The 13610-nt window shown below is 40.3% G+C and overlaps 1 protein-coding gene and 1 long non-coding RNA gene across 22 annotated transcripts in view; one reads left to right on the forward strand and one right to left on the reverse strand.

Moving 5' to 3' along the window:
- The window catches only part of LOC307202798, a 39855-nt gene extending 29039 nt beyond the window's left edge, over positions 1 to 10816 (forward strand). The window contains exon 3 of the long non-coding RNA XR_013833006.1: positions 10681 to 10816. This is a non-coding gene — a long non-coding RNA (uncharacterized lncRNA). The remainder of the gene's footprint in view (positions 1 to 10680) is intronic.
- Positions 5543 to 13610, reverse strand: part of GPHN (gephyrin) — a 234508-nt gene continuing 226440 nt past the window's right edge. For all 21 annotated transcript variants that reach the window (XM_079951142.1, XM_079951123.1, XM_079951126.1 and 18 more), the window contains 6 exons: positions 13415 to 13502; positions 12211 to 12284; positions 11370 to 11434; positions 10825 to 10928; positions 10414 to 10510; positions 5543 to 6551 (listed from right to left, as the gene is read on the reverse strand). In XM_079951142.1, coding sequence (XP_079807268.1) covers positions 6418 to 6551; positions 10414 to 10510; positions 10825 to 10928; positions 11370 to 11434; positions 12211 to 12284; positions 13415 to 13502 — 562 coding nt within the window. In that variant the 3' untranslated portion in view covers positions 5543 to 6417. The remainder of the gene's footprint in view (positions 6552 to 10413; positions 10511 to 10824; positions 10929 to 11369; positions 11435 to 12210; positions 12285 to 13414; positions 13503 to 13610) is intronic.

A 13610-nucleotide genomic window follows, 5' to 3' on the forward strand; every position in this document is an offset into this window, starting at 1 on the left:
CAGACTCCTGTAGAGTAGATGCCAGTAGGAATTTAGAATAATTAACAACTTCTAGAGATCTAATCAGGATCAGGCTAGAGTTCCCCTTGCTGAGCTCAAGAAACGATATCTGTATTGAATTGTGCAGCAATCTTTGTTATTGACCAGAGTTTCCAATTGTCTTTTCTATTATGGACCATCAGCCTGCCCCTTACATTCAACCTCCTTCCAGGTCTGTCAGTCATATAATTTACGAGGATTTTAAAATGATATTTTTTTGTTCTTTTTCTTTAGTGTAACTGGTTTATTTAGTGTAAAACTTGACCATTGTTCATGTTTTACTTTTTGTTTTCAGCACAGCATATTCCCATCTTTAACTGACTGACAAAATAGTGCCTTCGTTGTGCAGATTGACTGCTTTTCACATCTCTGTTTTCTCCTAGACATGTCTCTAATATTGAGCCATTACTTCCAAAAAGCAAAATTGTCATTTTCCTTTTGTTCATCCACTATTTTCTTCAACCAATATTCAAATGCATTAATTGTTTGATCCAACTGGGAAGTGTAGTCAGTTATAGGGTATAGAATATGACTACAGATGACTAGCAATGATCCAAAATGGTGGATGTGAGACTTAATAGTACATTATACGCTATACAAGTGCAAATATGCTGAACAATACATAACTGGCATATTTTTGTGGATGGGAGAGAGATTTACAGGCCCCAGGGTAGAAGTGACCTCCTCTCCAGAATAGAAGACTATGCTATTACATTGGCTAATATCTTCCACACACCATATGCAATTAATGTAAATGAAAATTGGGCTTGTAATCAGTAAGATTGGGTGTGGTGATGTAAAACCAGAACTAATTAGGAACTGGATTTTTATAAATTTAAATCTTAAGAAAATGTACTGACATCACCAATGAATGGCTAATAAACAATTGGTGGAATATCATGTGTAACAAGACTAACATTTTCAGTTAGCAATAGACATCATTATCATCATTTGAGGCAGATTTGACTAAATCCTTGATAATAAGTCTCTTAATATTCTGATCAAGCACATGGCAATTCTTAGGAGTTTAAGAAACCCCCATCAACCACCTTCTGTTTTCACAGCTTTCTCTGACAGCTAAGTTGAAGAGTTCATTACGTTTGTGATTTTCACAATAGCACTGGACAGCTTTCGGATGATAATTTTTAGCTCTAGCCATTTCCCATAAGCTTTGAACTAGTGACAAATGAAAGACTCGACACCTATTAGCAAAACCCTTAGTCATCCAATTCTCTAAAGGTGATGTATTATCTCTTTTATGTGACATGAAGGCTGACAGAATTTAATATCCTTCTACAACAGAGAATGAAAAATGAAATTGTTGTAATAAGAGACTAAGAAATAGGTTTAGAAAAAAAGCTGTTAGGTTAGCTCATAATTCTGCTCACTCAGAAGATAGTGTGGGAAGTGTTCCATAGATGAGTCCTGTGTTTAGGTAGTAAGGATTTCGGTACCAGCTGACCCACATGCAGAGAGGGCACAGCTAGATTTGCAGAGCTTCATGAAGAGAATTAAGAACTGCTGAAAAGTATTTTGAAGTATTCTCATGACAAATGTTACAAAGAAGAGGACAAGAAGGAGAAAAATCAAAGAAAAATTGAGATTATAGGAAAATGTCTATTCATCCATTTAAACATATTTTACCTTTTCTAGTAAATCTAGAGGGACGCGGGTGGTGCTGTGGGTAAAAGCCTCAGCGCCTAGGGCTTGCCGATCAAAAGGTCAGCAGTTCGAATCCCCGCAGCGGGGTGCGCTCCCGCTGCTCGGTCCCAGCGCCTGCCAACCTAGCAGTTCGAAAGCACCCCCGGGTGCAAGTAGATAAATAGGGACCGCTTACTGGCGGGAAGGTAAACGGCGTTTCTGTGCCAGAGCAGCGATGTCACGCTGGCCACGTGACCCGGAAGTGTCTCCGGACAGCGCTGGCCCTCGGCCTCTTGAGTGAGATGGGCGCACAACCCCAGAGTCTGTCAAGACTGGCCCATATGGGCAGGGGTACCTTTACCTTTACCTTTTAGTAAATCTAGTGTGATTGAAACTGGCATATGCATTCTTTTGACCAGGTCATGTAGAAAAGCAGCAAATATCACTTAACTTCTACCATTTTACCTAAAACGTATCTGAGTAAAAGGAGCCAAAGGTTCCAATATTATGATACTACCGGTATATATGCCAGATAAAATTTGTGCTACCTATAGTTTAGAACCCAAACCATGGTTTAAAGGAAGAGTGTCCACTTTCATCTCTTGTCTGCTCAGTACTCCAGTAGATGCAGCAGAGGTAGAGCAAAGATCATTTGTATCCAATGTGCCCTGAATGGAATTCTGCTCATGAAATGGGAATTCTCCTTTTTACCTCTACTCAACTTCTCAATCTGCTCTGGAGTGTTCCCCAACACTCCGGAGCTGCTTTTGAGGGCATGTGTGGGGCAGCAGGGGAGAGGAGAGGAGAGGAGAGGAAGTGCATTGTGCAAGTGGAAGTCACTTGCTTCCCAGAACAGGAAAGTTGGATACTGCACATAGCACAAACTATAGTTTGCAAAACTGTTTCAAACTATGGTTCCTGATTCTGGTTTGCTAGCAAATAAGAAACAATGGTTGGTCAATTTAGATGGCATGTTAAACAATAGAACATACTTACTTAGGGAAACTTACTCTAAGGTAATGCATCCCCTATTTCCAAGAAATTGCAAAGGAAGCCATTAAAATTCAACACACAAACTATAATTCGGAAGCAGTCTGCCATTACTAGCCTAAATAAACCTAAGAATATAACAATTCTTTCTGAATAACATGCACCATATGAGCATAAACACATGAATACATTTGAAAGAACACTAAGTCAGCTTCAAAGTTTTAATCATTCTCTCCAAGGCAGCCAGTACATTATCTAGAAAAAAGAAAAGAAAACCTAGGACCAGTGAGATCCATCAGCTGGAATCAGGTGCAAAGATATACACTTACTTAAATAGTTTTGAGCCCAGTAATTAGTTTTGAATACCAGAATGAACTGATGTGCTATACACAAATTCATTTGTTAGACCCAGTGTTTTTTTCTAGGGGTATGCATACTCCTAAACATTTTGTGAATCTAATTTTGGACTCATTGAGGGGCGGTATTTCAATATGAGTAGGAAAATGAGAGTACCCCATAACATTTATTTAGAAAAAAAGCACTAGTTAGACCCAAGCTTTTTTGATTTCAGCAGAATATTTTGACGCGTGAGTTCAGTATTTCACGTTTTCCCTGTTTCTCAACTGTTTCTTCAACTTGGCTCCAAGTACTCCTTCCACTCTGCCTGCTAAAACAGCCTTATTTGCATTGATCTTGTCTTGGCCTTTGAACTATGAATTCACCTCCTCTTGGTTCCTCTGCTTGGCTACTTTCTGATACGACCTTCCTGGTTATTCTTGTTGTTCACCAATGTTCCTGATTAGGCAGAGAACTGCCCCTTTCCCAAGGCAAGACAGCTTTTATTTTATTTATTTATTTGTTAAATTTCTATACCGCCCTTCATCCAAGGATCATAGGGCAGTTTACAGTATAAAGTCACCCTTTTCTACCGGATATAAAGTGCAGGGTTTCAACCTAGTTTTCATCATGTGAACCCTTACATTCCACCTGGTCATCTGGGAATTGTGTTGGGCTGCTATTGGGCTTCCAAGCAGATAGTGCTACATATGTAGCTGGCACAATCTTGGCAATGATGGCAGTTCTAGGGTCATTGCACTGTTAACTTAAAGCACGAACCTGAAAATGAAAGGTTGATGCCAGACTTGTATTCTAAAAATATTTAAGAATTAGCAATAGGTGTACAGTAATATATACATGGTTCACCACTGAAAAGGGCTAAATGTGTGGAGAGGAAAAGTCCAGTTTGCCTGGTCACCATATTTGCACTGTCTTTGTCTTCTCAATATTTTCTTCTTATTGCTGAAACAAAAAATGATCACACAATGGGAAAGCATATTTTTCATTGGATCAGTTGGGGGTTCTTTTGGCATTGTTTTGTGCAGTTATGCATTCATGAAAGAGTTTTGCTCAACGGAACAATGCATAGTGATATTTTTATAAGTTAATATTATAAGGAGAAGCATAGCCCCACTAATAGCACAAGGGAGGAAGTAGTGCCAGTGAAGATTGGGAGCAGTTTTTTTCTGGAAAATAATGAACAACTATTTATAAACATGCGCTTCATTTCTAATTCAGCAGTTAAGATACAAAAGCAGTACAAATCCTGTGAAAGAAACACCACGTACATCTTGAGCTGTCTGAAACTGTAACATAGCCAAACTCTCAGTACACTATTGGGCAGCTCACTGATGCCACAATGATGAGTGTACCTGAAACACTTTTGCCACAGCTTTTCTCTGCACTAAGCTTCAAGTATTTTATAGTCATAATAAATATATAGTTAATGCAGAAAAGAGGATGGGTAGATTATCTAAATTATAACCATAAACAAATAAAAGAATGAATTAGGTGCCCTATGCACCAGACAATATCACACACACCTGACAATGCTATATTCACATAGTTGGTTTATGTGATAGTTGTACTGTGTACAGGGTACTTTTTATGTGAGTCTTTTTTTAAAAATAAATATTGTTAAGAAGGCATAACAGTAAATCTATTTGCATGAAGAACTCAGATGAAAATCTGTTTCATTATTCCACATCTTAAAGGCAATTCTTAAAACCGTCTGCCTGAATTACTTGCATTTTTTACTTAGTAACCTGGAAATACATCTGTTTTAGCCTAGTGACTTTTGGTATACACTATACTTTAGTTGCAGCAAACTGTTTCCAAAATAAACAGTTGTAAAAGTGATGGGGAAGTTGACAGAAAGAGTAGTTGTGGCAATCAATGTTGCCATTTCTACACTTGAATCTCAGCTCATTATTTCAGGACTTAATTATCTACATGTGTTAGCATTGTGTCTTAGAGCAATGATGTCAATTTCTTAGGACCAAATGTTTTAATTAAATTAAATCTCAACGTTAGAGACACATACTCTATATAGGTGGCATTGACAATTGCCTACTTGGATTTTATGAGCTGGATCCAAACAATCCCGTGCATAAGCACTAAGTGCAGGATAGTAATGGCCAAATTCCCTTTCCAGCTATGTCCTCTTCTGCTAAGTTTAGCCTGACTCCACAGTATCCCACAACACCCAGGAGTGTCTTTTTTTCAGGGATGTAAAGGACTGGATGGGGAGCACCCAGTAAGCACTGGTACGTGTGTGGTAATCTGCATGTGGTCATTTGGATCCCTGTCTATTTCTATACATCAGTGCAACATATTCACTGAAGTTCTGTCCAGGGACCCCAGTCTAAGATTGCACAAACAAGAAGATAGCACTTCATATTTTTTTAGAGAGGTCTCTGCAAAATCTCCCCATTGGCATCCTCTTTGCTCAAATGTGTTCTTTAACCATAAAATCCCCACCTCCCCAAAAGAAAGGAGAGTTCTTTTCTCTTATTAAACAACAAGGCTAACACAGTCACCTTTTAAATAATGATCCAGGATTTTTTTTTATTCATTTAAGTTTCAGTATCATTACAGAAAATGTTATGGTACAGAGTTGTTTAACATTAGTTTTATTTCTTTTCTCATTTAATTTCCACACGAATGCTGGTAACACTAATATCTGTACAAGATCAGTCTTTGATTTTTTAAGATTTTAATTCTGTACATTTTTAAATGTATTGGTTAAAAAGGCTGTCAGCACTTAAGGAAGCAATTTTTGTTGTTTGTTTAAACAAAAGGTATCCAGTTACTGCCCAATAGTACTGAGCTGGGTGGCTGCTGGGATGACAGATATCCCTGAACGCGCAGCAAGGGGTGAAAACCTCGGGGCTTGGTCGGGTTCCCAATGCAGCCACTCTGCTTTTGGCACTGTGCACATCAACACGAGATACAAGATAAAGAACAAGCAGAAGCTTTCTGTGAAGCGGTTATGAAGCATACTAATAAGGGAAATCCAAGTGTTGTCTACGCTAGTATAAATAAGCAGACAGCCTTGTTTTAAGAGCATAAGTAGTTGTATCTTAAAGATGAGAAAAAACACAAGTTCTGCAGGCACCTACCGCTGTCTACTAAAAGCTACCGCTATCAGAACTAGCATTGAACACACAAAGCAATTGCAAGAAAGGAAAAAGTTGCTTTGATATAATCAGAATAGATTTCTTTAAGATTTGTTTTTAAAGTTTTTTTTTAAAAGGTATTTATTTAAATTCATTTGAAATATAGTTCAAGGTGTTGACTATACTGATCAACTTTTATCCAAATCAGAAAAACTAGCTGTGCCGTTGCATATTACAGGATACAGTCAATGATATGTGGACATGCATCAAAACTTCTCTCTTGCTGGTGACATCATAGTCTTCCAATGACCATGACATCAACCACCTCGCCCTTATGAAGTTCCACATACTGCTCTGTCTTTGGAGGTAGCATCAACAGTCCATTGGCACTGCGCATACTCATCAGACGACTGCTCATCTGGTTCCCTACAGAGAAGCAAATAAGTCTTGTTAGCAGGGTAAATGCCACAGAATAGTTCAGCGTATGAAGCCAGTTCCCAAAATTTAATTTTAAAGCGACAATGGTCACAAATGGTGAAGATCTGTTGTTTGAAGTAAAATGTGGGCAATATCCAGGAAATAGATCTCTCTTTCCCCCTTAGAATTCTCACGCAGAAATGCCTTTTTACCACATCTTTTTTATTTTAAGCTTGCACATTTTAATTGTCACATGCACCGCTTTCCTAGTTTATCTTCCAAATAACCCCATACTAAATTACAATCTGCACTAGGATGTGTCAAAACTGAACTACTACAGCCCTACCCCCAAATTTATTTCATATAACATTAGCCTTAACATTTAACATATACCACTCACAGATGATAGTGTTATTTTTGGTTCTTTCATATCTAGCAGTTTTAGGCACATTATAAATATGCTAGTATTCCAGAATCTGAACAAAGCAGTTTACAAATGAGGTTCCTGTGCAATTTTTAGCAATGGTTTAAAATCTTCTAGAACTAAATAAGCCTCAAAGAATACACTCCAGAATCTAGATATATTTTTTCCATTTCCAATATCAAACTTAGATATTGAGTTTTATTAGAAAGGAAGCTTGAGTTTGAAGTGGGCAACTTGTCTAACATATGTCAGCTTTTTCTCCTGAGCTGTGCAAGGTTTTAAAAGCTTTTAGCGTCTCTCATTATCCCAGACATTGGGTAGAGGTATAATGGAGGCTCTCTCATTGGAAGTGACATCACAGGTAATGTCCAGTAGTTATGTAATACCTCACACACTCCTAAGAAGAAAAAGTCTTGAGGTGCTGACAATGAAGGGAATTAAAATATTGCTAGAAATGATACATTACAGTCTGAACACTAGTAAAACATGTTTTCCCAGCAAAAGAAAAAAAGCCTGAAGGGAAAATATCTGTACTCCCCTACAATGTACAATGAGTACAAATGGATCACTCCCAGCCAAACTTAACTCAAGACCAGCACTTTTCTTTCAGCCAGAACTCCCCAGAACGCAGTTCCACCACCTCTCAGGTGATGTCTGGCACCTCTTTTCTAGAAAAATACCGTATTTTTCGCCCTATAGGACACACTTTTTCCCCTGAAAAAATGAAGGGGAAATGTGTGTGCGTCCTATGGGGCGAATGCAGGCTTTCGCTGAAGCCTGGAAAGCGAGAGGGGTCGGTGTGCACAGACCCCTCTCGCTCTCCAGGCTTCGCGGACCTCTCCGCAAGCAGCGGAGCGCTCCTGCTGCTTGCGGAGAGGTGCCTGCATGCCAAAGCCTGCGCGCGCTGAGCTCAGCGCGTCCAGGCTTCGCGGACCTCTCTGCAAGCCGCGGGAGCCAGCCCTGGGCTCCCACGGCTTGCAGAGAGCTGCCTGTTTGGGGACTGGGGTCGGGGGAAGCTCGGGCCTCCCCCGCCCCAGCCCCGCGCCTGGGGGGGAAAAAAATAATTTCCCCCCCTTTATTTCCCCCCAAAAAAACTAGGTGTGCCTTATGGGACCGTGCATCCTATAGGGCGAAAAATACAGTAGCATTGTTCAAGACCTAAGTGAGCACAGTATGCCAGGGAAAAATGGGTGAAGCTTCTTGGTTCTCAAGATGGACACAGTGGCCATGAGACCAATGCAGCCTTCGTTAACCAGATGTTTTGGATTACTATTCCCATCAGTCCCAGCCAACATCTTGAGGGCACCAGGTTGGTGAAGGCGAGTCTAAAGTCTATTGTTGCTGTCTTGATTACATTCTTGAGGAAGAAGAAGAAGAAGAAGAGTTTGGATTTGATATCCCGCCTTTCACTCCCCTTCAGGAGTCTCAAAGCGGCTAACATTCTCCTTTCCCTTCCTCCCCCACAACAAACACTCTGTGAGGTGAGTGGGGCTGAGAGACTTCAAAGAAGTGTGATTGGCCCAAGGTCACCCAGCAGCTGCATGTGGAGGAGCGGAGACGCGAACCCGGTTCCCCAGATTACGAGACTACCGCTCTTAACCACTACACCACACTACCTTTCACAGGAAAGGTAGTGTGTGCATGTATGCATGCATTTGTATCTATATACAGTGGTACCTCGGGTTACAGATGCTTCAGGTTACAGACTCCGCTAACCCAGAAATAGTACCTCGGGTTAAGAACTTTGCTTCAGGATGAGAACAGAAATCGTGCAGCAGCAGCAGCGTAGCAGCGGGAAGCCCCATTAACTAAAGTTGTACTTCAGGTTAATAACAGTTTCAGGTTAAGAACGAACCTCCAGAACGAATTAAGTTCTTAATCCGAGGTACCACTGTATATGCATCTCTAAGTATACACACACACACACACACACACACACACACACACACACAGTGGTGCCTCTACTTACGTTCACCTCTGGTTACGTATCCTTCGGGATACATACGTGCCAAACCTGGAAGTATTTTTCCAGGTTTTGCTATGCGTGCATGCGCAGAAGCACTCTACCACCGCACACACATGCGCAGAAGCGGTCCCTCCGGTTGCGGAAACCTCGGGATCCGATTGGAGCTCAGGAACGGATCCTGTCCGCAACCGGAGGTACCACTGTATATATTCATCTGTATCTGTCTATCTATATCTGTATCTGTATATTTTAGGGGTAGTAATATGGGCTCCTAGCCTGATTTGCATAGTTTGTGGCCTTATTATCTGATGGAATATTTTTTCTTCATATAGCCCAAACTCCTTCTTCTGAAATAGTAGTCATGCTGGCGGTAGTAAAGGTAAAGGGTCCCCTGACCATTAGGTCCAGTCGTGACCGACTCTGGGGTTGCGGAGCTCATCTCGCTGTATTGGCCGAGGGTCATGTGGCCAGCAGGACTAAGCCGCTTCTGGCGAACCAGAGCAGCGCACGGAAATGCCGTTTACCTTCCTGCTGGAGCGGTACCTATTTATCTACTTGCACTTTGACGTGCTTTCGAACTGCTCGGTTTGCAGGAGCAGGGACTGAGCAACGAGAACTCACCCCGTCGCAGGGATTCGAACTGTCGACCTTATGATCAGCAAGTCCTAGGCTCTGTGGTTAAACCCACAGCTTGCTGGCGGTAGTATCCATGTTCAAAGAACAGGAAGCAATAGTATTTGAAGATTTTGCTTCTATAGTGTTAAACAACAAAACATTGGGAGGGATTCAATGTTCTAATCTGATTGTTCAGTTAGCGCAAGCATTTTGGCTTGCCAGACAGAACAATCCCCCCTCTCCTACCCTGCATGCTGTTCTGTGGGTTCTCCTATCCCTCCATATCAAACCTTGGGGAATGCAGGAGGAGGAGAGGGTGGAAGCGATGTTGTACAAGTGAAAGTGCTTTCATAGGGCTTCTGCTATTGAGATTCATTAGTTGAATCCTACCCATTATTTGTGAAAACTAAAGTACAGTGAAACCTCGGTTTTTGAACGTGATCTGTTCCGGGAGACCGTTTGACTTCCAAAACGTTCAAAAACCAAGAATCAATGGGCTGGCTGCAGAGTCAAAAAAAATTTAAAAATGCACCTCGGAAGCCGTGCAATTTCCAAGATGCGTTCTATGGCCTTTGAAACTGAGGGGGCTGTTTTGTTTTTGTTTGTTACTGTATTTTTGAGATTTTATATTGTAAACCATCCTGTAATCCTTGGATGAAGGGCATATAGAAATCATCATCATCATCTACAACATCATCATCTTAGCTTGTGGGAAGGTAGGTTGGGACTACTTTTCACATGGTACGTGACCATCACAAGTAGAGAAAGCACAAGTCATTCACGGTTCCTTTCATTTCTTCATATTCTGCAACCCGTAAACCCAGTCAAGGAGCACAAGAAATAGAAAACGATAGTAAACAGCTAACCTGTACTTTGTGCCCAAGGCAGTGGTTCTTGGTGATGCCAAGTCAGTATGCACCGATGATATTCTGGACGAGGGTCCAATTTCACATCACATGATAACTGTGGAAAAGCATGCACAGAAAGAAAATACTATGTCATGTACAAAGTTTGCAGGGTGGTTAATACAATGTTGGCTGTTTATTGAACAGTCATTTTGATTTGTTTGTTGGGAAGTTATATGACAAAATGGCAAGCAATTATTATCTCAGTTGCTGTGTTTGTAGCGCAAGAGCACCAAATCCACTTTAATGGTGCAGCCTGAATTTCCCTGTATGTGATTTACACCGTGTGCAAAAACGGCAGGAATCAGGAAGGGCGCACACCAGTGACTACACAGAGTGCCTCAGAAGCTCATTGTATATTTAAAAACTCACCCTGGCTTTTATGATAGTGGGACGAGGATCCAGGATTCCCTGCATCTTCCTCAGTGCTGGGACAACAAAAAGATTGCAGGTAACAACTGCTGACACAGGATTCCCTGGAGGAAAAAGAAAAAACCCACAACAGTTGATAGATCAGCAATGTAGAATTATTTAGGGAATGACCCCCCCCCCAAATGTTACTTTGCTGTACAGCTGTGCTAGGAACAGATGATATATTTTACCTGCAGCAGAGATAGTGAACCAGAGCCTTCCATATGTTGTTGGACAATTCTCATCACCACTGACCATTGCCTATGCCTAGGGGTGACAGATGTTATAGTCCAAAAACATCTGGAAAGCTGCAGGTTCCCTTTACTAGAGCCATAGGCATTATTGCATATTAAAGATGTAACAGTATATAGTGCACAAATGCGAGATTACGAAGATTATTCATTTAGGAACTAGAGGTCCAAACATAAAAGCTTTTGCATTTTGTTTTGGATTTTGTTTGTGTTATCCATGAAGGACAATTATAATTATAATCCAACGAACCTTACCTGGGAGTGCAAATATTATTTTTCTTACACCATCAATATCCAAAGTTGCAAAGGTTGTTGGCAACCTAGGGAAAAAAAGTCAGCTGCTAAAACTATTTATTTAACAAAATTTGTATAAAACAATTGTAAACAGACCCTCTAAACAGTTTTTAACGAAACTATAAAAATAAAATTATACCTTAAAATTGTCAATAGAAATCAATGTTAAAAGCAAGTTTATAAATAGCAAAATGAATAATATCAGTTAAACGAACTAGAATGACAAAACATGGGATGTTAAAAGAAGCAGCCCTGTGTCTCCTTCACCTATCTCCCCTGTAATGTTTAGTGAAACAAAATATGTGTAGTAAAGTTGATATGACTTTCCCTGTCCCCTCAAACAGCAGCCAGGGGCAGAGAAATTCTCAGTGTGATCATGATGTGTAATGGGGAGAAACTGAAGATGAATCCTGCTTTGGTCTTTTATACAGTGATTGATTGGCAATACATCTGTAAGTGACAGGGGATTAGAGTTGTATCTGTGCAGTGAGGTTAAAAGACTTAAGGAATGTTTCAGGAGGAAGGTAGATAAAGGGAAAGGACCCCTGGATGGTTAAGTCCAGTCAAAAGCAACTATGGGGTGCGGCACTCATCTCACTTTTCAGGCCGAGGGAGGTTTCATCCTACAGACCTTTTCTCTCCCCCCTTTTAGATATCTCCTCTGCCACTACATAGTTGTAAAATGTTCCTGAAGCCCCAAACCTGTGTCTGCTGGCATTATAGGAAACTTCTACCAGATCGGACTATTTTGCCTATTTGGTAGTATATCCAAGTCCATATCTAACTGGGAAATATTACTCACCCTGGTTTCATAAAAACCCTGCCAAAGTGAATCTGAGCGTGAAGATCAATGTCCAGCACCTGTTTAAGATAGTCCTGTTTTAAAAATAAAAACAAAGTTTTCAAGGTATTTACAACACCTAATTTTTCAGAAGTATTAATTAAGATATGTAGGATGACACCTTGTCCAGTCCTAGAAGTTTTATTTCTTAAGTAAATTTGAAGCCTGCCTTTCTATCAAACGGCACTCAAGGTAGCCAACAAAAAATTACAAATACATAAAAACACATAAAATATAAGAAAATGGCAATCATAGATCTTTTATTACTGAACCCCACTTGTCATTCTAAGAAGTTGGATGTTGACACTTGGGGGGGGGGTTCAAAATTAATCAGCATGTCAGAGTGAAGTTTACTATCAAAAACTAGATAAATCACTAGACCAATTAAGAATGGACATTAATTGCCACCCACAGAACAGAGGTAGAACAACTAATATGTTAATTCTTTCCATGTGTGGGCTAGTTCTGACCAGAATGATCCTTTGCCTGGTGTACTGAGATGCAAAGGGATCCTCAAATTACGTAGGTTACTTATGCCGCATTCTTAAAACTGAGGCATTCCAGAGTTATCCCATATTTAAAGGTTTTTCCAAACAATTACTGAAAATGTGGCACAGCTTCACAAGCTCATCTCACCACTTCTTCAATTCTATTTAGACCACAAAAACATTCCACCAGTGTCTAATAGTTTGGGGTATGGAGTGATAATAGCTTAGCAATGGGTCACAACCCTGTTGCTCTTTGTCCTGTTAAACAAGAAGAAGACAATATATCTTTGGTTCTCAGTGACACAGAATAACTAAAAGCCTAGCAGCGGTGAACTATGGTTACCCTTTCTTTTATACATTTATTTCTGAATTTTACACCTGCCCTTCAATGACCAATTGATATTTCCAGGGTGGCTTACACAAGAAAAGAAAAGAAACAACAAATCCTTTAACCCTGGAAACCCTGTTCGGTACAGTAGAGTACAGGAAAAAAATTAAGGGTTTTTCTTTCTTAATTTGGAAACCTTTCAAGTGGCCTCCCCCCAACAATGGGAGATCAAGACCATGCTCAGATTTCCTCTGTTATCATTAGCACTTGTCATTTCTGAATATATTTTTCTTCCTATTGCTTCATCTCTGGCTTAACTTCCCGGCCTCAACATAGTTTTTGCACATACCTTTTCACCCATGGACACACCTCCTGATGTGATGATTACATCAGCACGACTGATACCCTCATTCAAGGCATTAAGTAAATCATCTGGACTGAAGGAGAACAAAAGCAAGCAGGTTAATGACTATTAATTTGTACATTCCAAGTACTTTAAAAGGGGGGAGGGGGATACATACATCTCTGCAAAAACAACAACCAAA

Source organism: Podarcis cretensis (genome assembly GCF_951804945.1).
Source record: "Podarcis cretensis genome assembly, chromosome: 1".
NCBI classification, from domain to species: Eukaryota; Metazoa; Chordata; class Lepidosauria; order Squamata; family Lacertidae; genus Podarcis; species Podarcis cretensis.